Raw genomic sequence first — 26749 nt, forward strand, 5'->3', positions numbered from 1 at the left:
GGGACTTTTTGCCCTTCAGCTCTAGCTTCCTCCCGCACACCTCCTGGGAATAGAGGGCTCATGGGACACAGACCGGGTGCAGGAGCATTCCCACAGGACCTGGCTGCAGACAAGTCCCCCTCCTCCTTCCTGGCTATCCGAAGGTCATGACGACCTGTTACCTGGGCGCTGGGGGAGCCTGGGTTTGGGAGATCTCACAACGATCTCCCGCTCAGGGCCATGCATAGGTTTTCTTTAATTCCAGGACTTTGTTATATTGTCCCCACACTTGTGCTGAAGTGAGAGGACAATCCTCACTGCAAGCAATTCTGTATTGGCAGAGAGTTGGCTTTTTAAAATAAAAAAATTGGCACACTGTATTCTGTCTGCCTTTTTATGAAGAAAGAAGTAAATCGGTTTTGACTTTGGTGTATGCTTCTTTTTACTATCTCATGTGAATTGCTCCCTGGAGACATTTTCAGGAGGTTAGAAATTGTAGCCTCCATACTCATTACCCTTCCCCTCCATAGGACGTATCCTGCCATCCCTGGATGGGAAGTAGTTAAGATCTGTCATCGCTGCTATAAATTTTTTTTTTTTCCCCCCCTTTAGGGGATTCTGCTCGTTGTAAATGTAATCCTCTTTGGCTGCTCAAATTACTTTTACAGGTAACAGAAGGGGGTTGGTGTTACTGGGCTCTCCTGTGGTATCAGGAACAGGCTACTCACATCCTTACTGGGCTCCCTGCCCCAGTGAGAGGAACAGATGTCATCCCACTGTGTGACATCAAACTGAACGTGACACGGATTTCATCACTTCTGGTTTTGGTCTTCTGTACACGAGTCATTACTGGCTTAAGCAAGTAACGTATCACATTAATCTTGGTGTGATCTGATGCTTTGGAGGCCAGAGGAGAGCTATGGGGTGTAGACCACAGCTCTCCTCAAAAAGAGGTCCTGTCATGGTCCAAGCTATCAGAAGGGATGTGCATCCCTTGTGATATCAGTAGAAGTGATTAAAAAAAAAAAAAAAGTGTAAAATAAAAAAAAAATGTAAATGTCTCATCCCTCCCTGCTCACGCACAAAAGGCGAGTGTATCAATCAGTCCTGCAAGCATATGAGGTATCTCCTCAAACATCAGAACCAAACCTCCTATGCAAATCTAAACTGGTAGCCTGTAAAAGCTTTTAAAGTGTTGCCCGTGGAGATTTTTAGGTACCATACTTTGGTGTGATTTCAGACTTTCCTCTTTGAAATTGCATTTGGCTGTAGAATGGAGCCAGAGGAATGTGCAGCTATTGATGGACGATTCCTAGTGTGAACCGGCCATGAAATTGAAAAGGGGAGAATGTAGAGAAAAAGTTAGCACAGCCACCCACCTATTAAATGTTACCTCTCTACTGCGCTCCTATTTTCAGCGTACAGCTTCTAATGAATCACATTGTAAATACCTTTTTAACTTGTTCTGAGTATGTTTGTCTGGGAAGGGGACAATGGCCATGTCGTTTTAGGCTCACCACACATTATACATTCACCTATATATCTAACAGCAGATTGTAAACAAATGTCCAGCATCCTACATGATTGGATACAAATTGATTGCATTATGGAGGATGTAGAAAAATTACACAATTTTTTGGGTGAAGTTGATTGTATTGTGTATGAGTGAGTCTTGGAGCAGTGACACCATCCCAGCAGTATCCAGAGCTGTTATGCTCACCATACACTCAATTTTTTTTTTTTTTTATTACCCGGCGGGCCAATAGGAGAAAAAAAAAAAAAAAAATTCCACCATCCATACAAGCAAGGCGAATAGTGAATCCTCCCCGCAGTGTTCTTGTATTCTGACAGTGAGGATCCTCCGCTGTCGTAATACCATTCAGCAATGCAGTCAATTGGCTGTGGATGCTGAGGACAATGGTCCAGTGGTCCCATTTGTGAGAAGTGGATCATTAAATTGGCTTCTCTTGAATGAGAATGGCCAAATTTAATTCTATCTATGGCCAGGTCAGCCCAAAAAACTCAGCCACCAGCTGAACCACCAGAGCTTCTCAGTAATGTTACTAACACCGGCTCAAAGGGCTTACCTTGAATTAAGTGCAGGAAGTGCTTAAGAAAACTACCTCCAGAAGAGTCATTAAGCCTTCACCAACTTCCCCTGACTGTGTTTCTATATAAAAGCACCTGGCAGGAACCACTTCCAGTGTAGGCAATTATGTCGGCTGGTGAGGTCAGGCAGTTGGTATGAAGCAGCAATCTCCCAGTCTAAATCTATGCAGCCGTGTGGGCAGCGGTTTGCATGGGCACGAGAGCTCAATAATTTGAATGGACTCCCGTGACACGCAGGGAAGAAGTCCCTGCACTTCTGAAAACGCAGCACAGACAGGAACCTCAGTTGCCAGTATGGTTGTATTTTCCAGTGCGGCTTGACGGATTTGTGTGTGGATCTGCAGCGACACCACCCACACAGATGTGAACCCAGGATGAGTGCAGAATGTGGTTCAGCTGCTGTCAGGGTTGCAGCAATCCTGAACTTCAGGTGACATCTGATCCCTAACAATCCAGTAGAGTGTCAAATTCAAAATAACATTTTTTTGAATATGTAATTATGAAAAAATAATTTGACATCTTCAATTCACTTAAGACTGAATATTGGTTTTCTTGAATGAGTCCAGTCCTCCTTGTCTATATGGATACACTGTAGCTATATTCAGACACATTTTCTTTGTGGGGAGGATTATAGGAGGTGCTCTGCATAAAACAAGCAATGGTAAGAATCCCTGCCCATGGTCCCATTTGGGGGAATTTTCAAAGAGAAACACATAATCTAATTGAGGTTTTAGTGTTTTCTATGTCCCCTTTGGGGATAGCCACTCTCTTTCTGCTGTGACAAGTGTTGTAACCAAAACAAGAAGTGAAGTCTTCACAACAGGATACAAGCAGCCATAAATTCTGTTCTATAAAATATGCAACACTATAAAAAATAAATTCACACATAGGTGCTTCTCTGTTTTCACAGATAATTGACAAAGTAGTTGTTCAGTGGTTTATGTCAGGATTGTATTCTGTTCAAAGCTGAAAGACATGCGATTCAGAAGAGTTCCCGTAGAAGTCAATGGGCCTGAATTCGCTCCTGAGTCGGATGGCACTGCTCAGGAAACTGACAGGACTCTTAATTCACACTGAATCCACACTACCAGTTGCCCTGGACCTATGTGAACAGGCCGCATAGCAATGTTCTTTCACGTCATACAAATTGGATGTGGTTAAAAAGGCATGTGTACAATCCAAACGCACACATTAAAAATGGCGGTGTGTATAAGTAGGTGCTGCAGTGACTGTCGGCTGGAACTGAACAGAATCAGCAAGGGAGAATGTCACCAGCACACCGAGGATCACCAATATGGGTCCAAAAGTTTCAATGAACGATCCCATAGTTACAGCATGGCAATGGTTTGAAGTCTCACATGCCTGATGAAGGGGTCATGCCAGACTTCGATACATTGCCATGCTGTAACTATATGATCGTTCATTAAAACTCGTGCACCCATATTGGTGATCCTCGGTGTGCTGGTGACATTCTCCCTTTCAAAATGCATCCAATTCATATATATGTAAGCTCAAAGGATAGTCAGATCCTTCAACACACACATTTGGCAGCATTATTAATATCCTCCAAAATATTTATTTTATCTGCATGTACAAAATAGATAACACAAAACAGACTCAATGTACAAAAAGTGCTTGTGCAGAGGACTGGAAATCATTGTCCTGCAATAACGTCTCCTTCGCACATAAAGGAACATGGAGGAGTCAGTGATTGGACTACACGTGGGGTTTCCGTTTGGCACCAGTCTGCTGCATTAGTGGATCAAAGTGATAATGAAGGTAGCGGTAGATCTCCTCGGCCTTCTGCCGGCTCACTTGTCCTTTGGTGGAGAGCACATCTACAGAGCTGTGGAATAAAGGAAAGGTACACCTTAGAACTTGGAACTATGGCCGGGGTCACCACACAATGTCTTCATGCCAGTTTGCCAAGTATTAATTAGCATTTTTCTCATCGCATTCAAAGCATCTGAAAATAACTATTTTTGGTTGCCAATAGCAAATCAATACGCATGTAGGGAAGGCCTCATGCACAAGAATGCAGGTATTTGATATATCCAACGTAAAATTCACATAGCTTTCCTGCGCCTGGTGAGCTGAAGCTGGCATGGGGAAATGCTGATGCACAGAAGCGCCAACATGTCCATGTCCAACCATCTACTTGTATGTCTGGCTGTACACCTCAGCTGTGGCTCCTCAGGTGCAGGAAAGAGCTGGGAATTCTATACTGGACAAATGTCTGAGTTCTAAATAGACAAAGAGCGGAACATGCATGTTTGTGTGCATTCCTGCGTAGTGCGTTCATCACAGTCTATTCATTTCAATGGGTAGCCAAATGTATGGGAAAGCACAAAAAATACAGCAGGTGTAGCTTTAAAATCATGAAGTACCATGCAGTTTGGTGTCTGCCAACACACTGCACTTGTTAGATGCTTCTGGCTTGCCATTAACAAATAAAATGAATGTAAAGTACATTTTATTTAAAAAAAAATAAAAACATTTATTTCAGGTACTTGTATAGCGCCGTCAATTTACGCAGCGCTTTACACACACATATATATTGTATATTCACATCAGTCCCTAACCCTCAAGGGGTGTACAATCTAAGGTCCCTAACTTACATTCATACATACTAGGGCCAATTTAGACAGGAGCCAATTAACCTACCAGCATGTCTTTGGAGTGTGGGAGGAAACTGGAATACCTGGAGGAAACCCACGCAGGCCCAGGGAGAACATGCAAATTCCAGGCAGGTGGTGCCGTGGCTTGGATTCGAACCAACGACCCTAGTACTGCCAGGTGGAAGTGCTAACCATTTAGCCACTGTGCTGCCCATACAAATGCTATACTTACTGCTTTGTGCAATGAAATTGCACAGAGTGGACCCAAACCTCCTTTTCTCAGGTCCCCTGCTGGCACTCCTCCCTTTCGTGAGCCCCATAGCAAGCCTCTTGCTATGCGGACATTCATGCAGGATTGATCTTGAGTTGCACTGCCTGCATCCATAGACACAGAGTGGTTTAGCCCCGCCCCTGTCACAGATTTGACTGACAGCAGTAGGAGCCAATAGCTCCTGCTGCCTCAGCAAAGCCTGTGAGAGAGGAGAGAGAATACAGCTGCTACAGACAGGCAATGTGCTGGATTGAGTGAGGACTCGAGTATAAGGGGCGGGTGAGGGGCAATACCGTTACCTCAACATTTTTTCCCCTTAATGCAGGGAATGTGTTAAAGGAGAGTTCCGGTCTTTTATTTATTTATATCACCCCAGTGATCGTGGCAGCTTATGCCATGCAATTCGGCATAAACTGTACCTGTAATCATTTGATTTCCATTTCAACAAAAATATTACTTACTGGCCCCTGTAGATTATGCAAGTTTCCATCTTAAGTGTGGGCATCTGAAGCCTGCATGGACATTTATCCGGGAAATGGTGCTGCTGGTTACCCAGCATGCACCTGCCGATCTTGTGCCTGCGCAGTGAAGAAGGCACGGCGCATTCCTTGTATTGAAGGTTGCCATAGCAATGACTGTGTTGGCGGACGCTCCCGCCCCATTGCTATGACAATCTGTCAATCAATTCATCCCAAAAGGAAGATAGCTACCAGTCTCCGCCTGGCGTTCCATCATTTCCAGTTTGGAAGTATGGCAAAGCTTGAAGTGGGGGATGCCCACTGATTCCTGAGATTCCTAACACACATATCCCAGGAACCAACAGGCGGGCAGATATGATCAGAGGAAGTACTTCAGGCAAGATAAAGGTATGAAAACTTTGTGTAAAAAAATAAAACATTAATGGGGCAGCAGGAAGAAAGACATGGGGACAAACATGAAATATTGGGTGGAAGTTCACTTCAAAGTGGTTCTATACCCCCAGACAAAACATATTTACAAAGCATATCCCTCCATGGTGTGTGCTTATCTCAATTAAGTGCCCTAAGTGTCATTTCTCTCTGCTCCTTCATTCTCCTGTTACCTGCATGAATCACTTCTGACAAGTTTTCCTGACACCAAGAGAAAAATGGTGACAGGGGAGGGAGCTCAGCTCAGGGAACAGAGCCTCAGCTCTGTTCCTGGTAGTTGTATAGAGGTGGGGGTCTCTCTTGAGAGTTTTGCAGCATCTAATTTCAACTCTTTGCCCCATTTTTTCTGAACTCTCAGACAGGCTTTACAAATTCAGCACTTGTACCTGTTTATCTGCATTATTCTCTTCATCCGTTCAACTTATTTAGGAGGATTTGTTTTACCTCTGTGTATCACCTGGGGCCGGTCACTTCACCAGGGATATGTAAGGGTTTATAACCATATGAAATTTCTGTAGCTGCGCTAAGTGCCAAAAAAAATCCAAACAAATTGTGAACCATGAAACAAACAATGAAACAATAGCTGCACTCAAGAAATACGAATACAAATACTCAGCACAACTACAACTGGATATCACGTATTATTGATAAAACATATACGAATAGGGAGTCACTTATACATTACATGTGCTTCTATATAATATTACTACATCAAAATGTATGAAACACCAAACAATGAAAAAGTCCTTTACTGACAAAGTCCTGATGATGATGACCAGTCGTGTCCACAATAATCCTCCACGTGTGTAGTGACAGATTTCTTCCCAATTATTCCGCAGTGGTTGTTGTACTAGCAGTCACTTTTTTAGATTTTAAATTTGGAGTCTAATACTAGTTGTAGTGGAGGTGCGGTCACGGTGAGCTCACATGTCTGTTTAGACTCAGCATGCATGTCAGCACAGTCACCTGACCTCCCTGACATTTATTGAGACAAAACGTACGTCGGGGCTGGGCAGAGGTCGTGCTGACATCACCCACGACTGTCTGGAGCCGGCACCAGCAGCATTTATGACTTACACACATGTCTGACCATTTGTAAGTGTTTTTTTTTATGTTAATAAATCATCTGAACGTTATTCACACTATCTGGAGTATTTTGACGGAGTACACAACAGATCACAATAAGTGAGGAAGAGAGGAGAGATACCGAAGTCTGTGACACCTCTTTTCCATCTAGGATGTTACAAGCAAGATAAACTATACTGCCAAAAGTATTGGGCCAGCCCTCCAAATCATTGGATTCAGGTGTTCCAATCCCCTCCATGGCCACAGATGTGTAAAATCATCACCTAGGCATGCAGACTGTTTCTACAAACATTTGTGAAAGAATGGGTCGCTCTCAGGAGCTCAGTGACTCCAAGCGTGGTACCGTGATAGGTTGCCACCTGTGCAATAAGTCCATCCGTGACATTTCCTGGCTACTAAATATTCCACGGTCAACTGTTAGTGGGATTATTACAAAGTGGAAGCAACTGGGAATAACAGCAACTCAGTCACCAAGTGGTAGGCCTCATAAAATGACAGAGCGGGGTCAGCACATGCTGAAGTGCGCAGAAGTCACCAACTGTCTGCAGAGTCCAAAGACTTTCAAACTTGGTGTGGCCTTCAGATTAGCACAACAACAGTGCACATAGAGCTTCATGGAATGGGTTTCCATGGCTGAGCAGCTGCATCCAAGCCTTGCATCACCAAGTGCAATGCAAAGCATCAGATGCAGTGGTGTATAGCATGCTGCCACTGGACTCTAGAGCAGTGGAGATGTGTTCTCTGGAGTGACCAATCCGATGGACATGTCTGGGTTTGGTGGTTGCCAGAACGGTACTTTCCTGACTGCATTGTGTCAAGTGTAAAGTTTGGTGGAGGGTGGGTTATGGTGTGCGGTTGTTTTTCAGGGGTTGGGCTTGGCTCCTTAGTTCCAGTGAAAGGAACTCGTAAGGCATCAGCATACCAAGACATTCTGGACAATTTCATGCTCCCAACTTTGTGGGAAGAGTTTGGGGATGGTCCCTTCCTGTTCCAACATGACTGTGCACCAGTGCACAAAGCAAGGTCCATAAAGACATGGATGAGCGAGTTTGGGGTGGAGAAACTTGACTGGCCTGCACAGAGTCCTGACCTCAACCCCACAGAACACCTTTGGGATGAATTAGAGTGGAGACTATGAGCCAGGCCTTCTTGTCTGACATCACTGCCTGACCTCAGTACCAGAGTCTCTATTTCACTACACATGTGGAGGATTATTGTGGACACGGCTGTTCATCATAATTGGGATTTCGTCATGAAAAGACTTTTCATTGTTTGGTGTTTCATGCATTTTGCCTTAATATTACTGGTAGGAGCACATATCAAGTACAAGTGATTCACTATTAGTAGTATTTAAGGTAAAAGAAGGTTTAGGCCTTAGAACCACTTTAACCGCTTCTGCGCTGCCCTATAGCAAATATACGGCTACAGGGGGGCAGGGGAGCACAAAATCACGTGATTTCGCATTTCTGGGTGGGGTCTGGCGAAATTTATGATGAAATTTGATTTAAAATTTTTTTACTGGACATGTTTAATAGCAAAAAGTCCAAAATATAGTTTTTTTGCTCAAAATTGTCGCAAAAAATAACACGGCACAGGCAATCAAATACCACTGAAATAAAACTCAATTCGTGGGGAAAAAAAGGAGGTAAATTTCATTTGGGTGCAGCGTTGCATGACCGCGCAATTGTCAGTTAAAGTAACGCAGTATCGAAATACAAAAAATTACCTGGTCAGGAAGGGGGGAGGTAAATCCTCAGGAGGGCAAGTGGTTAATGGCACCGGTGCATGTGTAACCAGGGCAATGCATTCCCTTTAAAACCCCAAGATGACATTTAGCTTGTATACAGAGTGCTGTAGCAAACAGATGCCATGTGTTTTTCCCTTTTAAATACACGGTCACCTTATTTCCATCTCCGTCCTGCTGATCTCCCACAACCACAGTGGAATGGCTGCATATTGTCTCTACTGAAAAACGTATCTGACAGGGTGACAACACGAGAGCAACTGGGAGACGGGGAAAGTGTTGTCACCCCATAACAGAAAATGCCTGACTCAGGGACAGGATCTTTCTATATATTAAAGTGAGGTGCAGATTGAGAAGAAAACCCGGCTGGTATGGACATCATAGACAATCCAGCTGCTTGTTGGGTAAATTTGTTCAGTTCTGTGAACTGAAATGCTGAAGAAAACTGGTCATGACAGAAATGCAGACGCTGCCGCTGAAGACCTGTTCTGAAAATGTTAGTGACCCAACTGTCATGGTGATCCTTTGGCTTCAGTACTTTCTGGGGAACGAATCCAGAGCAAGGATACATATAAGGCGTCAGAAACTCTTACTACTTTTTCTGGATTAGTAACTTCACATACTTCAGGCAGAGGATCAGCAAACAACCAGGAAACTAGCATTGCTAGAGAGGCATAGGGCAGCAAGAGAAGCGTTCATGTTTTTCTTGTGAACGTTAAATTACGGAGCTGCATTAATGTGTACATTTGGTCTGGCTTTAATATTTATTTCAGGTACTTATATAGCGCCATTGATTTACACAGCACTTTACATATATATTGTACATTCACATCAGTCCCTAACCCTCAAGAAGCGTACAGTCCAAGGTCCCTAACTCACATTCATACATACACATACTAAGGACAATTTAGACAGGAGCCAATGAACCTAGCATCATGTTTTTGGAGTGCGAGAGGAAACCGGAGTACCTGGAGGAAACCCATGTAGGCACAGGGAGAACATGCAAACTCCAAATTGGGTGGTTGGGATTCAAACCAATGACCCTAGTGCTGCTAGTGCCAACCACTTAGCCACTGCTCTGCCCCAATCAATACATTGTGTATTTTTTTTTTCTAAAACGTGGAACTAAACCCTCCATATCCTTTACTGCCAAATAAGCTGCCATCTTAGCCTCTGTTTGATCTGCCATTGCCATGGTGCTGCACATGTGATCAGGTATGACACCAACCATTTGATGGCTTTGACAGTTCATTTGTGCAAATGTGCCAGATGATATTCACGGCAAGCTCTGGGAAAATGGTTTTGGAAATGGTTACATCGATGGGTTTAGTTCCCCTTTAAGTACCTGAATTGGACTTGATTGTAAGCTCAAACGAGCAGATTTCTCCTGTATTGTAACTGTACTGTCTGCCCTCATGTTGTAAAGTGCTGTGCAAACTGTTGGCGCTATATAAATCCAGTATATTAATAATCAGCCTCTTGCTGCCTACTGTACAGCATAGCTCAGAGAAGCCAATGATGTGTGCTGCAATGCAAGTTGTACGCTGATAGGAGGAGACGGCAGAGTGATGGATGAGCTCATCCTCTGATAGCATAGACTCACCTGTTGGCCATGTGTCGGACTGAGCTGAAGTGGTGGCAGAGGTTGAGGGCAGTGATGTAGCTGACATTGGGGATAGACAGATAGAAGTTCAGTGCTTCTTGCTTGTGGTTGGTCACCTGAGTGGGGACTGCGATGGCCATGTTCTTCCTCCTCTCCAGAGAGGACAGTTCCTTCAGTAACCCCGCTGTCTCCTCCTGGCTGGAGCTGAAGAGGACCTGGACCCCGGCGCTGATTAAAGAAGACAGAGTGCTGTCATAATACTTTGTTCTCTGCCAGGGCCGAGAGGTTTCTCCTGCAGAACAGAAATGAACATTACTAAGGGAACCCAACTCTTGGACTGACAGTCATTTCACTAGTTCAGCAAAGCCAACCACCAAAACAAACTGGGCTTAAAGGGATGTGTAGCAGCTTTGTACATTGATTTTATTTAGTCCTAATCATAATAAAATAAAAAATAGATTTTAAATTGCAGAAATATGCAATTTGGTGTATTAACAGTATGTATTCTCTTTTGCGCCGCCAAGTGATGTTTTAGGCTACCTTCCATGTGTTTTTTTCTGTCTTTGCTCCAAAAAGCTTGTCACAGAGCTCAGTAGCTCAAGCTTATAATTACATAAGTGTTTTGCCCCTTATTGGATGGCTCTGATATATACAGTATATACAGTGTGTAAATAAATACACACACACAAATTAACCACTTCAGTCTCCGCGATGTACTGGTATGAGTCCAGGTTGAAATGGGGTATAACAGGCATCATCCCGGTATCTTTTTATTGCAGAGGATTGGCTTTAACCCCTTCACGCCTAAAGGTAAAACACATCTTAACGTCTAAGCACAGTCTTGCAACGTTGACATGTGTTCGTAAAACCGTACATATCATCACAACTACTTCATACATCCATGTGGATTATACCTTGTTTTCTTCAGGACCAATTGGGCTTTCATTTGGTGGTAAATAGTAATGGATATCTCCTGATATTTTTTTTTTATTATCAAAGGAAAACTGGCCCACAATTGTAAAGAAAACAAAAATCCTTTTTTTTCTAAACTTTAGCTGTGTTTCTTGTTACTACCATAACCTACCACCAAAGAGCAGCCCAGAAACAATAGTGCGCATTTTGTTTTTTTGGGGGGTTTTGTTTTTACCTAAAACACACTGACACTGATACCAATTAAAAAAAAAAATCCTGACCTTGACCCAAACACTAACCCTGGCACTGAACTAGATCAAACCTTGATCTAAATATTTTTTTCTTTATTTTTTAGTATTTATTTTTAGCAAACAGGTTTTTTGTTTTTTCCCCCTCTATGCAAGGAGGGAGAGAGGGAGAGGGGGAGAGAGAGGGGGAGAGAGAGGGGGAGAGAGAGGGGGAGAGAGGGAGAGAGAGAGGGGGAGAGGGAGAGAGAGGGAGAGAGGGGGGGGAGAGGGGAAGAGAGAGAGAGAGAGACACACAACTATGCGGCCCCACGGAAAAAAGTCAAGTTCTGTGAGGCTGCATATTTGTGTTACATCAGCATGAAGGGGTTAATATAAAAGTGATCCTAGCGGCTAATTAGCTGCTGGATCGCTTTTACAGGTGGCGGAAGAGGGGTCACCCTCCGGGACTGAAGCCAGTGGTTGTGTGGGCTTACCATTAAGGTGAACTAGGGCACCAGATTTTCCCTGATCATCTCTGCGGTATAAGAAGCCAGAAGCAATGAGAATTTTGTCACTTCCAGCTTCACCAGAATGTATTAAGAACATCATTCGTGGCTTATACAAGCGTCTGATCAAACCAATCTTGTTTTGATGAGATGCTTTTAAAGGGCAGAGTAGAGATCTGGGGTCAAATAATAATTTATCAGTATAGAGGACCTGTCACTCATTATTGCCATCACATGGGGTGTTGTTCGTCCCTTGTGATAGTAATACATAAATAAAAGTTAGTGTAAAAAAAACCCAAAAAAAAAACTTTGTAAAGCACCCGTCACACCATGCTCGCACGCATACATAAATTGCAATCACACCACACATGTGAGGTATGGTCATGAACATCAGAGTAAGAGCAATAATTCTAGCACCATTCTTCCTGTGTAACGCAAAACTGGTAACCTGTAAAGGCCTTTAAAGTGTCACCCATGGAGATTTTTTTTTAGATACTGTAGTTTGTCACCATAACGCTGAGCAAACTGTTGGCGCTATATAAATCCTGTATAATAATAATAATAATTTCACAAGCAATTTTAAAGAGTGACATCTATTTACTCTGTGTAGCATCATCTATTACATTTTACGAAACAATTGGGAAACTTGTTTTTGTGCATTAAAATTCATGAAAGTGTATTTTTTCCAAGAAAAATATATTTGAAAAACCACTGCAAAAATAGTGTGCCACAAACAAAATGCAATGCCCACCATTTTATTCTCTAGGGCCTCTACTTGGAAAAAAAAAAAAAAAAAAAAAAAAAAAAGTGTGTATATTTATAAAAAAAAAAACAATTATATATTTTTTTATTTTATATATATATATATATATATATATATATATATATATATATATATATATATATATATATATATATATATATATATATATATATATATATATATATTTTTTTTTTTTTTTTTTTTTTTTTTTTTAACCACTTTAGCCCCAAGCCTATTCTGACATTCCTCTCATACATGTAAAAATCTGCTTTTTGTTCCCTAGAAAATTACTTAGAGCCTCCAAACATTATATAATTAATATGTTTGGAGGCTCCAAGTAATTTTTTAGGGAAAAATATGCTGATTTTTACAAGTATGAGAGGAATGTCAGAATAGGCTTGGGGCTAAAGTGGTTGAAAAAGTATGAAAAAAAAGGAAAAAACGCAATCAAAATAAAAACGAACCCAAAAGCAATAAAGCTTTCTTTATCACTCCATACGGGTAGAAGGCGTTTGGATGAGTTCACACACTGTGTATATCACACCTGGTTTCACGCGATCCTTCTCCACGATGAGACAGACCCGGTCAAACATGCTCCGGAGATGTTGGATCCGTTCAGCCAGTTTAGTTCTGTTTGTGCAGTTAGAGAATTCTGACTGGGATTTCCGTTCTACAGACAAGCGGTTACTGACAATGTAATCACAGCCCCCCAGGGAGCAGATTTCCACCCGCACCCCATGAGTGCTCTTCAGGCAGGAGATGACCTCAGGACCAGAAGAGATTTCCCGGCTGTCTGCTAGGATGCAGAGCCCATTGCTGCTCACTGCTGATCCAAGAACCTTCCCGATGGAGGACTCATTCATAGAGGAGGCCATCCACGTAGAGTCGCCGCCAGATTTCACAGAGGTATCTTCCAGCTGCGGGGTTTTATCACATATAAATTACAAAGTCTTATCAAATCACTCTGCAAGTGACACTTAAAGAGTTAACAAAACCAATTGGTAGGCTGCACATGTCATTCAGAAAACACTCAATTTATTCCAATCGGAGTTTAAAAGTGGTTTTAAAAGCTGAAGGTTTTTTCACCTTTATACATTCTCAGCATTAGGTGCAGCTCCCCCCACCCCAGCCCCCCTTTATACTTACAGAAGCCTGATCTCGATCCACTGCTGTGCACACGAGCAGATGCTCTCTTTCCTCATAGGCTGAGAGACAGCAGTAGCCATTGGTTCCTGCTGCTGTCAATCACAGACAATGAGAAGAGAGAAGGGTGTGGGGCCAAGCCATGCTCTGTGCGTCAATGGACACACAGCAGGGCTCAGGAGTGAGCCTGCACAAGCAAAGTGGTTTGCTATGGGGGCATCTGGCAGGAAGGAGGAGTCAGGAGTGCCAGCAGGGGACCCCAAAAGAGAAGGCAAAGCTATTGCACAGAACCGGGAAATGTAACATGTTTGTTATTTTAAATATATAAAATTCAAACCTTTCCAATTACTTTAAGAGAGTAATATTTCCCTTGATTTTATAAACTTTAAACACTTTTATACGCATGAAGAAAGACACTGGCCTAACATTCTGTAGCATTGCCATGCTTGCAGAGTAGAACTGAACCCTCCTTTACAGCCAAGCATGCTAACATTTATAGGTAAAGTGGATCCAGGGAATATCTGATTGCCTCTCGGGAGATCTGGAAGGAATTTTTTGCCCTGCAGGAGCAAATTGGAACAATTATGGGTATAGGATTAGAGTTTATTAATTTTTTTTTTGGTTGAACTGGATGGACTTGTCTTTTTTCAGCCAAGACTAACTATGTAACTATGTCAATTGGAATGCAGCTGCTGCTCTCTTATGACAGCCATTCTGGTACATGTGAAGAAACAGCAAACCCAAATCCTCCTGAGCTTAGGGATGGGCTCAGTATAGATTAGGACCACATCACGAATGTCCTGGAATGTGCACGCCTTGCTGCCTTCAATAGACCGGGGAAGTCCAAATGTACTGAATGGAGAAATAAACAAACAAACAGGGCACACCGGCCTAGCGCATTACCTTAATAAATTATAAAAGTAGGTATTGTACTCACAAAACGACAATACAGTCAAAGGCACATCATAACAATTCTGTCCAATCCGCATTACGTGCCTGTCAGCAATGGGGACTGTGGACTTCCAACAGGCTAGCACGTTTCAAGGACTTGCCTCTTCCTCAGAGCCCGGCTCTGAGGAAACGCGTTAGCCTGTTGGAATTCCACAGTCCCCATTGCTGACAGGCAAGTAGTATACCTATGTACGTAAAATACCTACTTTTATCATTTATTAAATACATTTTTTAAGGCAATGCACTAGGCCAGTGCACCATCTGTTTGTTTTGTTGTTTTTTCTCCATTCTGGTACATGTCCCTGAATGCAGACAGTATGCGTTCAAGGACACACACCTGCACAGCTGTGTCCATGCAGCCGCTGCATCCCAATTGACATAAATGAGACTGTCCACATAGGGATGCATGGAACACAAGTTCGAATTCTAGCTGAACTCTAACCCCAGCTATGCTTGCTAATCTCAGAAAGAAAGATGTATACTTACCTATCTCACCTAGCTTCAGGCCAGTCACTTGATCTCCCGTGTCAGCCAGCAGAGGCTGAAGAGAGAAGAGAACGGTCCAAAACCTGAAGTGACGTCACCCATAGGCTTTAATGGCCCATACATTTAAGCATTCTCTCCTCTCCCCTGAAGCCCTGCTGGCTGACACAGGGTAGCCAGATAACGTGACCAGACAGAAGCAGCAGTACCTACATCCTTCTTACACGGGTTAGTTAGGAGGGGACAATGGGGCGCTTTAAGAGTAGTTTGGGTTAAGCTGGAATTCTACTTTCAGGCTTGTTGACACCAGTCCCGGTAAGACAGAGAAGATCCAGAAGCACTCAGGGCTGTTTCTTTATTTGCAGCTTTAAACAAGCTTAAGAAAATGTAATTATGTGATTACTCAGGGCAGAAGCCTTGTTTTTTCCATGTGGCAGTTCTCAAGAATTAAAGATAAACTTCAGATTTTTTTTATTCCCCAATTTTGCTCAGATTGGGGAAGAGTCAGAACCTCTGCCATGTCCCCAAGGAGAGATTCTCCCACATTCCCATCCTGAAAGTAATGTGAAATTAAAGAATGTTACACAGTTGACCTCTGATGAGGAAAATCTCCCAATGGGGATGAAAGTTTTGCTGTTAAGAAATGAGCTTTCCTGCGATTTCCTGTTGGGTACATGTCCCCTTCTGATCAAGAGACACAACAGTTATACAGACCCACTAAAGGTCTGACAGAGGTTCTAATTCTTCCCTACTCTATCCAAAATAGAAAGTGTTGTCTGGATTTCCACCTAAACTCTGATGACTTCAGCAAAAATAAAAGATAACATTACCTTGTCTGGAGAGAGATTACTACTTGAAATTCGAGGTTTAGAGGTATTGAATGAGGACCGAGCTTCTGTCTGAAAGTCCAGCTCTTCGGACAGGGAAGCCTGGGCATTCATTCTGTTTTGGCATCGATCCTTCAAAGGTAAATCAAAGTATTCCATATTTTTCAAAGCAGCCACAGTCTTCAAGGGTAAAGTCAGTTCATGCATCCTCTTCTGCCAAAGCACTGCTGGACAGCTCTTCCTTGAAGTATTGGCTTTGGATGTTTGCTGGTCAGAAGTAGCTTTGGTTTCCTCATCACTAGAATCATTGTGGATGATAATTCTTCTCCTCTTTTCTGTAGGTTGGGCCTTGGATTGTTTTGACTTTGTACCTTTAAGCTTTAGCTGGCGCCTGGTGCAGTATTGTCTACGGCCACCAACAAAACTGTCCTGCTGCCAGAGGTTGAGGTCCATTGTTACTTCCTCAGTGCTGGAATCCTCTTCCTCCTCTTCTTCATCGTCCTCTTGGACACAGAAACTGTCCTCCATGTAGTCCTCATCTTGTTCAGGAATCTAAGAGGCAAAGACAGACAAAGCATGAAAGGACATCTGTAGAGAAGGGAATGCAGGGGATACCATTGCTGATGTTCTCTTACATAATAGCTGCCTGGCTTCAGTACTTTTCTACTCACATGCATGCAGATGAAAATGGTGATCGAATCTACAGTTGACTTAACGAGACACTAAACTCTGGTTTAAAAAGAAAAAAAGGAAATTCTATTCAAGTCTGTATTCTTAATGCAAAAAAAAAAAAAAAGTCTCTTCTATTGCTCTCAGCCTCCTCCAAATCTTCAAATTCCTTTTTTTGCTGCTGTGAACGGATTCCCTGTTAGATAATTACTACATTTGTTCTCCATGGTCTCATTGTATGTAGAAAAATAGCCACTGTCTCATGCTTGCTCCCAAGATGGCCTAGAGATTATAGGATTTGTAGTATACATAGAGCATGGCACGTGACCACAAAAAAACTTGCAATGCTTGTTCCAAACAAATGGAAGTGAAGGGAAAAGGAGAAGTTTGGGAGATCTCAAAGGATGTCACAAGGATTATGAAACATAGATTACAGGGCCATTATGAAGTGGATGTGTATGGATTATTTTGGAGATTAAGGCTATCACTTATCGTCATTTTAAAAGATACCAGAATTGTATTGATTTCTACAGTTAACATCTGTCACATATTGAACATAATGGAATAGACATGCACCTTTGCTGTCCAACTACAGTTGTCAGTTATCCATGTGTAACCCACCTAGCAAATGCTACAAAACAAGGAATTGGAGGACCCAGGTGAGTTCGCATTAACTGCCAACTGGCATAGTTCACATGATCAGTTGCGACTTAGGCTGGCAATATACAAGTCGTTTTTTTTCTTTTTTTTTTGTTCAACCAACCGGTTGAACGAATGAAAATGACTCAATTTCCCCATCCACACAAGAGGTGGATGGGGGAATCATTCCCGCTGTTCTATTAGTAATCTGACAATGGGGAGACTTTCCTGCCATCAGAATACACTGATCAGCACCACCAGAAAGTTTTCCAACGGGCTGGTTGTACACAAGTCGATCGGATAAATCAGCCTGCCCATGCATAGATTGACATTAGTCTGGTCCCTGCTGAACCAGATGAATTTTGATCCATGTATGACCAGCTTTAGCCTCATGGCTGTCATTGCGTATCTATGGCCAGTCTAAGAATCTGTAAGTATCAGGTCTTTATTTGCGGAGATATATATATATATATAAAAAACGTAGACATTTCTGGTGAGACTGCTTGTTTATCACATGCCTATAGAACCAGTCCAGTTCTGGTGACAATGCAAACTTTCTGATCTCCCATCAATTTCTACCTCTACCTCTTTGTGCTCTTCACCTTTGCAACACCATACAGTTTTGAAGCAATCAATATTTATTTTGGTCTCATCACTCCAGAGTACAGAGTCCCAGTAGTCTTCTTCTTTACCAGTATGGGCCCTGGAAAATGGGTGGGCTTTTTTGTGCATGGGCATTAGGAGAGGCTTCCTTCATGGACAACACCCATGCATGCCATTCCTCTGCAGTGTAGATCGTATTGTGTCATGGGAAACAATCACCCCAGTTTGACATTCTTCTTTAGCTAACTGCAATGAACTTGCATGGCGATTTTCTTCAACCCTTCTCATCAGAAGACTCTTCTGTTGAGGTGTTAACTTCTGTGGACGGCCTGGATGTCTCTGTGAGATGGATGCAGTTCACCACTTTTGCTACAGTATTCTGACTGATAAGTAAAGCTTTTGCTGATCTTCTTGTAGTCTTCACCTTTCTTGTGTAAAGAAATTATTTTCTTTCTCAGGCCTTGTGACATTTCTCTTCTATGTGGTGCCATTGCTGGCAGCATGAAACAGGAAGGGTTTTCTTTGTTAAGTAACACCCTTTTATATTCAAATGTCTGCTGGACATCTGTTTAATGAATAATTAGACTCGCACTCACATGTAGTTGAATTCTTGTTAATTAGGATTTTGTTGTATAAAATTTAGCTTTGCTCTTAAGACTTTCATTGGGGTTGTCAGGAATGGACTTGCCAGTAATGGTGGGACTCACCTGCCTTTTGGGCTGCAGTACCAGGGCTGGCCAGCGGGTGCTCTCAATCAGAAACTCAACCCTGCAGTCAGCCAAAACACCTGAAGCTGATTACAGAGGTGTATTTAAGGGATGGCCAGACCTGCAGTCTGTGCCTTGGTGTGTGTTTTTCTATGGGCCCCTGTATCTTGTTACCTGCATTCCTGTTCCTGTTCCTGCCTGACTGACTCATTGCTGACCCTGCCTGATCCTGACCTCTGCTGACTTCTCCTTTTTGATCCCTGGCTTGTGACCCCGACCATTCTCTGCCTGACCCCCTGTACCTACCTGCCCGTTAGTTGCTGTACCCGGCTCGTGACCTGACTACTCTCTGCCTGCTCCTCCTGTTCCTACCTGCCCGATTGTTATTGACCCAGGCCTGCCTGACTACGCTTGCATTGTATGTATTGTTATCTGTGGGTGGTTTGGTTCGTTTGCACTGTTTTATGTTTTAGTATTGCAGTGCGTTTGTATTGTTAGTATTAATAAATTATATTGTGTATCACATATCTGAAGCCTGCGTTTCCCTGCATCAGTTCACATACCTCTGGTCATACCCGGAGCCCTGACAGGGGTGTATTCATTTTTGTAACATGGTCTTGAATTTTTTTTTTTTTTGTGTGAGAAAATTATCAAATCTTGTTTGCAATCAGTGGCCCACATTTATTTTGTATTATAGCGTCCCATAGAACATGTTGATTCTGAAAGGAAAGTAAATGTTTTCTGACAAATCTGTTGGGGTGTACTCATTTATGCTGAGTACTGCAGGTCCACCAGGACTTGAAGGCACATACAACAATAAATAACTTTTAAAACCACCTAGATATGCCAAATTAACCCCTATTTCAACTCATTCCACTACACATGAAATGGAAAAGGAAACTTCTTGTTCAAAAACCCCTCCCCGGGGTGATGGTCTCTACTCACCTGGGAGAACACAGACAAATTGTGTCTCTTATGTGTCAGTTTATATTTATTTCCAACTGCTGGACTGCGTATGGATTTCATATATATTCCGTGCATCTCAGAGTCTGAAACAGAAGACAAATCATCTGGTTATCACTTGAAACTAAAAGCAGGGGGTTAAGGATGATGGGTCTGATGGCAGTCCCTAAAGTCCTCAGCTTGAACGCTTAAAGCTTTGCAAGGCCAAAATAGGAGTGCTTTCTCGCTCAGCTAAAAGAACTTCGCCACATCTCCACCATGAGATTTTAGCTCCAGCTAACAGACTTAGGTAACCAATACTACTGACCCACCAACTCCTCTACCCATTCAGAACATATTTAAAAGAAAACCACCTTCTGTAGAGCTTCTCCATGGTCAACATTCACTTGTTTTAAGAGTGCAGTCTTAAAAAAGGCATGGTTGAAAATATGAATCTGCTATGCATTATGAAAGCAGCCTAGAGTACATGATGTGCTGAGTTTGAGTGATAGATATATATATATATATTTATATATATTATACACACACACACACACACACATATATAGTTTTTCTGATATTTATTCAGACTTTTCTGTACATGGAAGAATCTGTTTGTCTTGGAGACAACCATCAAGTTTCTTTGAGGGATACTCCTCAAACAAATGCCACTGGATACAATGGTCACATAGATACCCATTGTTGTATTTCAGTTGACAGTTCAGTAACCTAAAGATGCTTTCAGTCCAATCTCCTGCAACCATTTTACAGCAAGCCTGGGGTCCGTGTTGCCTACGGAGATTAGGAAGCCTCTATAATGGGAACTAAGTAACATTTACTACTGTATACAGAACATAGTTTTGCAGAAGTAGGTAGCATTTTGTGTGTTTTATAGGCCAGCAACTGAAAAGTATTGAGGCAGCTAAGCACATTTCCACAAGGAAATCATCAATGTTAGTTTTCATTTTCAAGAGACATCAGCAGTGACAGCCAGTTTTAGAACAGGAAATAATGAAACAAAAGTCCAAGATGGAATATGAGACAAAAAAACTTTCTAAAAACAAATCTGCCAGTCTTGTATGGTATTCCTATAATTGTATGTACAGAATGTTTGTTTAGTAAAAGCACATTAATATACCACAGAGGTCTAAGCTTCCTTGCTTATAACGCAACGTAGCCTTAACTAAGACACCAAGCAAAATACATCTTCACGAGCTATGTGTCTTTAAGCTGTGTTTTCAATGAGAAGAACAAAGTAAACCAATGGAAAGCATCCATTGCATTATGGAAGGTGAGCTTTACATTGTTGATTCACATGTATCCAGCATGTGCAGGATGGAAGGAGGAGAAGTAGTCATTACATAATATTAAATAATACTCTTAAACACATACAAAGCAATCAGACACCATAGAAAAGGCCCTAAATGTTTATAATTAGTTTGAATTGGGTCATTTGACCATGTTGGATGCTCTCAGTGATCTTTTATAGGGCACTTAATTTAAATAGTAATTGCATAATTGTCAAAACTGTCCTGTCCTTAATGCTTGGAGCCACCACATGGCATAAACAAGTAAGGAGACCATGAGTTCTGATAACTAACATTACTGGCTGAATGCTTGTTATGGGCCAGCAACTGAAAAGTATTGAGGCAGCTAAGCACATAGCATGTTCACAAGGAAATCATCAATGTTAGTTTTCATTTTCAAGACACATCAGCAGTGGCAGCCAGCTTTGGAACAGGAAATGATAAAACAAAAGTCCAAGATGGCATATGAGACAAAAGAACTTTCTAAAAACAAAACACTGAGCACATCTGACCTGCCACCTGCCCAGAGGACACTTCCATGTCTGACTTACCATTTAAGGCCTGGGACAGCTGAGTGTTGTCATTGAGGAACTCCACCAAAGATGTGTCCTGTGCATTGTCAGACTCGACACTTTCATCTGACGATACATTCTCTGCTTCTTCTGAGGACAGTTCAGCCTCTTCATCAAGAAACTGCCTGGCTGCATGCTGATGTAAAAAAAAAAAAAAAAAAAAAAGAAGAGAATGAATGAACATTGTTATAGAAAAGCCAAAACCCAGCCTGCTTAAGATAGATGGGATCTGTCACCGGCCAACTTGGCAACCAAACAAGCTGCTGATCAGGCCTTTGCTTTTAATTTGCACTGGAATAAACACCATTGTAGGTTTAGTTCACTTCTGGTCAGTTCACTTTGTTGCCAGTCAAGCCCTGATGAAGGGGGCACTTAGACCCCTGAAACACACTGGTTATTCCATTAAAGGTCAGGGGTATATTTCAAGAATAAAGTTATATCTAGACCTCTTAGCAGTGGTGTGGCGCTTCAATTTCAACTCTTCTTACATGGTGGAACAAGAGGCAGGGAGACCTTTGAAGGAAACTTCAGGCAGTAGCTGAGAGGTAAACAATCAACCACATGCACCACGTCCAGACAGTGGAGAGATCATTTACAGCATGACATAAGAAAGGGCAAAATCCTGATTAAGGTGGAAATCAGAGCCCACCTTTGGGAGAAAGAAGGCCTTAAAGATGCCTTACAGGATAAGACCACTAACTCAGACTATCCTCACAGAGGTGACCACCATCAGAAAGGCCATGTACTGATTAGGGTCAGAAAAGGGAAATCCCTGATAAACTTCTAAAGAGCGGAGAGAACCAGATTGAGATACCAGGGAGATACAAAGGCACTCCCCTTTGTGTGATTCTTACCTGTGGTGGGGTGGATGTGTATGTTTGTGTAGGAAGTGGGTTTACTGAGCTTGGAACTGTGCACCAGAGACGCCAGGTAAGGCAGTGGGACCTGTTGGGATTTCCAGTTTTCCACATACAGAAGATATGCCATTGAGGCATGCTGGAAGCTGTAAATCTACAAGGACAATAGCTGGTAGAGGTACATTCTGGGAATTGCGACGTCCTGATACCCCAGAGGATGAGAGAGACTAATGGCCACTAACAATGTAGAAATCACTGGCAATATCCTCTCACCTCCATCTGGGTCCAGTGGATCCATACAATGTAAAGCCGTGCAGGCAAATTTACAAGACAGGAGCTTCATAAAGTCTACTGGACCACAGCAACCAACTCGATTGTTTTGTCATCTTCCACACACAAAAAAAGGAATTGCCCGGGGCAACACCTATTTATTCTCTTCCTGTTTCCATTCCTCAGCCCCAGTACTTCATATACACTGGAAGTCTCTCTTCACTACAGATGACAGTAAATCCAAGTAATTAATGATTGGATCAGGAAACTGATCTAATTCCATTGGTCATTGTCAGAATCTATTTATATCCCACAATTAAGAGGTCGCTGAGCCAGAAGAGCCATTAATTGTCCCCTGATAAGCAATATGCATACATCCAATGTACAACACTTATTTATAGTATGTGCCCCCAGAAGCCTCAGTTTCTAGCTCCTCACCCCAGTGCTTTAAAAAGAAACCTATCCTTACCAGCCTGTCCTATTCATTCCTCTATGTGGAAGAATCAGGACCTGTGTACACAGGGACATTAATACATAATCGTCATTTTAAAGGAGACGTGCTGAGTGAAAACTTTCATGAACTTCTAAACATTTTAGCTGCTGACTAAAGTACTGATTCTATGTCCTGAAACCAGCATGCAGACAGTGAAGCCAGAACTCCAGGCAACTCGCTTTTTAAGAATAAACGCAGCAATGGCCACCCATAAAAGGTTTCCTTTAAAAGACAAACTCCAGTAAGCAGTTACATTTTACTGGCAATGTACGGACCCAATGCAGGAGAAACGGAGACTGTGAAACAGTTCATATTCTCATAACGAAAATGTGTAATGCTTTAGCTGTATGTGCACCACAGTTTATCATCGCAAGCTAGGTTGGAAAGTTACCATGGTCAAATCCTCAAATGATCTGTTTTCTATGGCCATTCTAAATGTTCTCCAATTGGAAGTTTTACAGAACGGTGGACCTGGTATCTATAGACTGTGCTGAATTCTAGAAAACAGTGTTTTAGGCGGGCCATACATGGTGCAAATTTCAACCAGTTCCTGCTAAACCAACCAAAATTTGCTTACTGGGTGGTCCTGTCTGCTCCCTTCCTACTAGACATACACTATATTGCCAAAGGTATTGGGCTGCCTGCCTTTAAACACATGAACTTTAATGACTTCCCAGTCTTAGTCCGTAGGGTTCATTAAGTTGGCCCCGCACTTTGCAGCTATAACAGTTTCAACTCTTCTGGGAAGGCCGTTCACAAGGTTTAGGAGTGTGTCTATGGGAAGGTTTGACCATTCTTCAAGAAGTACATTTGTGAGGTCAGGCACTGTCATCGGACAAGAAGGCCTGGCTCACAGTCTTCATCCCAAAAATGTTCTATTGGGTTGAGGTCAGGACTCTCTGCAGGCCAATCAAGTTTCTCCACCCCAAATTCGCTCATTCATGTCTTTATGGACCTTTCTTTGTGCACTGGTGTGCAGTCATGTTGGAACAGGAAGGGGCCATCCCCAATCTGTTCCCACAAAGTTGGAAGCAAGAAATTGTCCAAAATGTCTTAGTTGCAGTGAAGGGAACTCTTAAGGCATCAGCATACCAAGGAGCCAAGCCCAACCCATGTAAAAACCCCACACCATAATCCCCCTCCACCAAACTTTACACTTGGAACAATGCAGTCAGGCAAGTACCGTTCTACTGGCAACCGCCAAACCCAGACACATCCATCAGATTGCCAGACAGAGAAGCGTGATTTGTCACTCCAGAGAGCATGTCTCCATTGCTATAGAATCCAGTGGCAGCGTGCTTTACACCACTGCATCGGACGCTTTGCATTGCACTTGGTTACATGACCTGGATGCAGCTGCTTGTCCATGGAAACCCATTCCATGAAGCTCTCTACACACTGTTGTAGTGCTAATCTGAAGGCCACACAATGTTCGGAGGTCTTTAGCTATTGACTCTGCAGACAGTTGGTGACTTCTGTGCACTGTGCAGTTCAGCATGCGCTGTTCTTCCCAGTTGCTTCCACTTTGTTATAGTACCACTAACAGTTGAGCGTGGAATATTTAATAGCAAGGAAATGTCATGGATGGACTTATTGCACAGATGGCAACCTATCACGGTACCACGCTTGAATTCACCGATCTCCTGAGAGCGACCCATTCTTTCACAAATGTTTGTAGAAGCAGTCTGCACGCCTAAGTGCTTAATTTTATACACCTGTGGCCATGGAGGTGATTGGAACACCTGAATCACATGATTTGGAGGGCTGGCCCAATACTTTTGGCAAAATAGTGGACACCAACAAAGAAATTGAATGAGCCAGATGGAAAACTACCAGCTAAACAGAGCAGCTGAATCTGATTGGATGCAGTCGCTGAGTATACCAACAGTTGCCACCAGCAACGGTCAGAACACAATAGCCTGGCAGGTGGTGGCTGTAGGCATGGATGCAGGAAACTGTTAGATTTTATTTGTTTTTTCAAGAATCTATTATTGCATTTACAGCATTAGTCTGCTTTTCCTGTGTGCACAATGGGTGTGGGTTTGAAGGTGCAAATGAGGACAAGGGGTGAATCAGGAATCTTTTAAAACATTTGATTCAGCACTACAACTCCATAAAAGCAAGTACATGACAGCAAGTGGGACCAAAGTACTAACATTACACCAATACACCGCGTAATGAAGTGCTATATAACCTACAGACATCAGCATAAGTCCAGTATAAATGTGCAATTATCAAAAAAAAAAAAAAAAGAAAAAATTCCTTTACTTTTGCAATTTTTTTTCCTCCTTTTGTCTTTCCCTTCTCTACCCATCTTTACTTTGATTTTCATTCTATAATCATTTCCAGGCACAACATGGATCTTTCACTTGCTTCAAACGTGATTATTATACCATCCTTGAACCTTATTTGCATTTTTTACCAACGATATTGATTGGATAAAGATTGTACTGATGTTAAGGCAGGTCCAATCACACGCTTTGCAATTCATTTATAATGCTGGCTCTTTGACGTTTTTGGATATGTTTGATCCGAATACCTTTTTAATGTAATGTATATATGTTTATTACTGGTAATCCTCTCTCTGAAAATATAATAAAAATATATTCAACCTTTAATGGGAACTTATCTAGTGATGTTATTTGGTGCAGTTGATCTAAGCACAGGGTATTTGGAATCACACACAAGCTACAGAATGTGCACCTGTGTACTTGTCTCCATCCATTGCCCATTACCTAAAGCCTAGTACACACTATGAGGAAAATCAGACAAATGATTGTCTGATTTTCTACGAAGCTATGATGATGATGTAACTGAAAGTTCTATTAACTTGTACGAAAATTTTTGAATGACAAAGGCAAACATAATGACGTACTAGCACCTTCCGGGTCGTTCTTTGCTTCGGATCATGCACAGTATTTTCTATTTGATTTCTTTCGTATGACTACTGTACATATTGAACGAAAATTGTTGTGTTCACTTACAATAAATATTTTCTAGCTTGCACCTTAATTTATTTTTTTTTGACTGAATAGTCAAACTTGCCTGTTGAAAGCACTATACTACCAAAACAGTTGACAGATCATTCCTCGTATAGAACGTTTCATGCAGTTTTCTTATACAGCGTACAGGCCTTTACTTTGCCCAAACAGTTAACACTAACCTGAACACTAAAACGTAACCTTCAAAATTTGAATTTATACTGCATCCCAGCAATAAAAACGCAGTCAAACGGCTAATGCTTTGCAACCCAGAATTGAACCCGATAAGATGATACTCTAGTGCAATTCCTGCACATTGCTGAATGCCAAATTATTTTAGCTAATGGAAAGAGACTACCCTCAAACCCTGGACATACTTTTCTGCAAGAACGAACACAGATCATTGTAATTTGGAATACATTGCTATCACAAACCCGCTTGCCCTTGTGCTTAGGTCTTCTTGCATCTTTCTGGTACACCCCATGCTGAACTCTAGATTTATGAGCAACTGAAGGGGGCTCTAGGTCTTCATCATCTGAGCATACCTGCCAACACAGAAAAACAGGAGAGATTAAAGGA

At 42.2% G+C, this 26749-nt stretch overlaps 1 protein-coding gene across 1 annotated transcript in view; it reads right to left on the reverse strand.

Moving 5' to 3' along the window:
* Window positions 1-3641: 3641 nt before the first annotated feature.
* Window positions 3642-26749, reverse strand: part of FANCM (FA complementation group M) — a 226066-nt gene continuing 202958 nt past the window's right edge. The window contains exons 17-23 of the mRNA XM_089657217.1: window positions 26605-26715; window positions 21549-21705; window positions 19694-19797; window positions 16134-16682; window positions 13271-13643; window positions 10319-10610; window positions 3642-3934 (exon numbers count right to left, since the gene is read on the reverse strand). Of these exons, the coding sequence (XP_089513343.1) occupies window positions 3805-3934; window positions 10319-10610; window positions 13271-13643; window positions 16134-16682; window positions 19694-19797; window positions 21549-21705; window positions 26605-26715 (1716 nt within the window). The 3' untranslated portion in view covers window positions 3642-3804. The remainder of the gene's footprint in view (window positions 3935-10318; window positions 10611-13270; window positions 13644-16133; window positions 16683-19693; window positions 19798-21548; window positions 21706-26604; window positions 26716-26749) is intronic.

This window comes from Staurois parvus, unplaced genomic scaffold (assembly GCF_062004578.1).
Source record: "Staurois parvus isolate SC_StPar_1 unplaced genomic scaffold, SC_StPar_1.0 ptg000978l, whole genome shotgun sequence".
Classification (NCBI taxonomy): Eukaryota; Metazoa; Chordata; class Amphibia; order Anura; family Ranidae; genus Staurois; species Staurois parvus.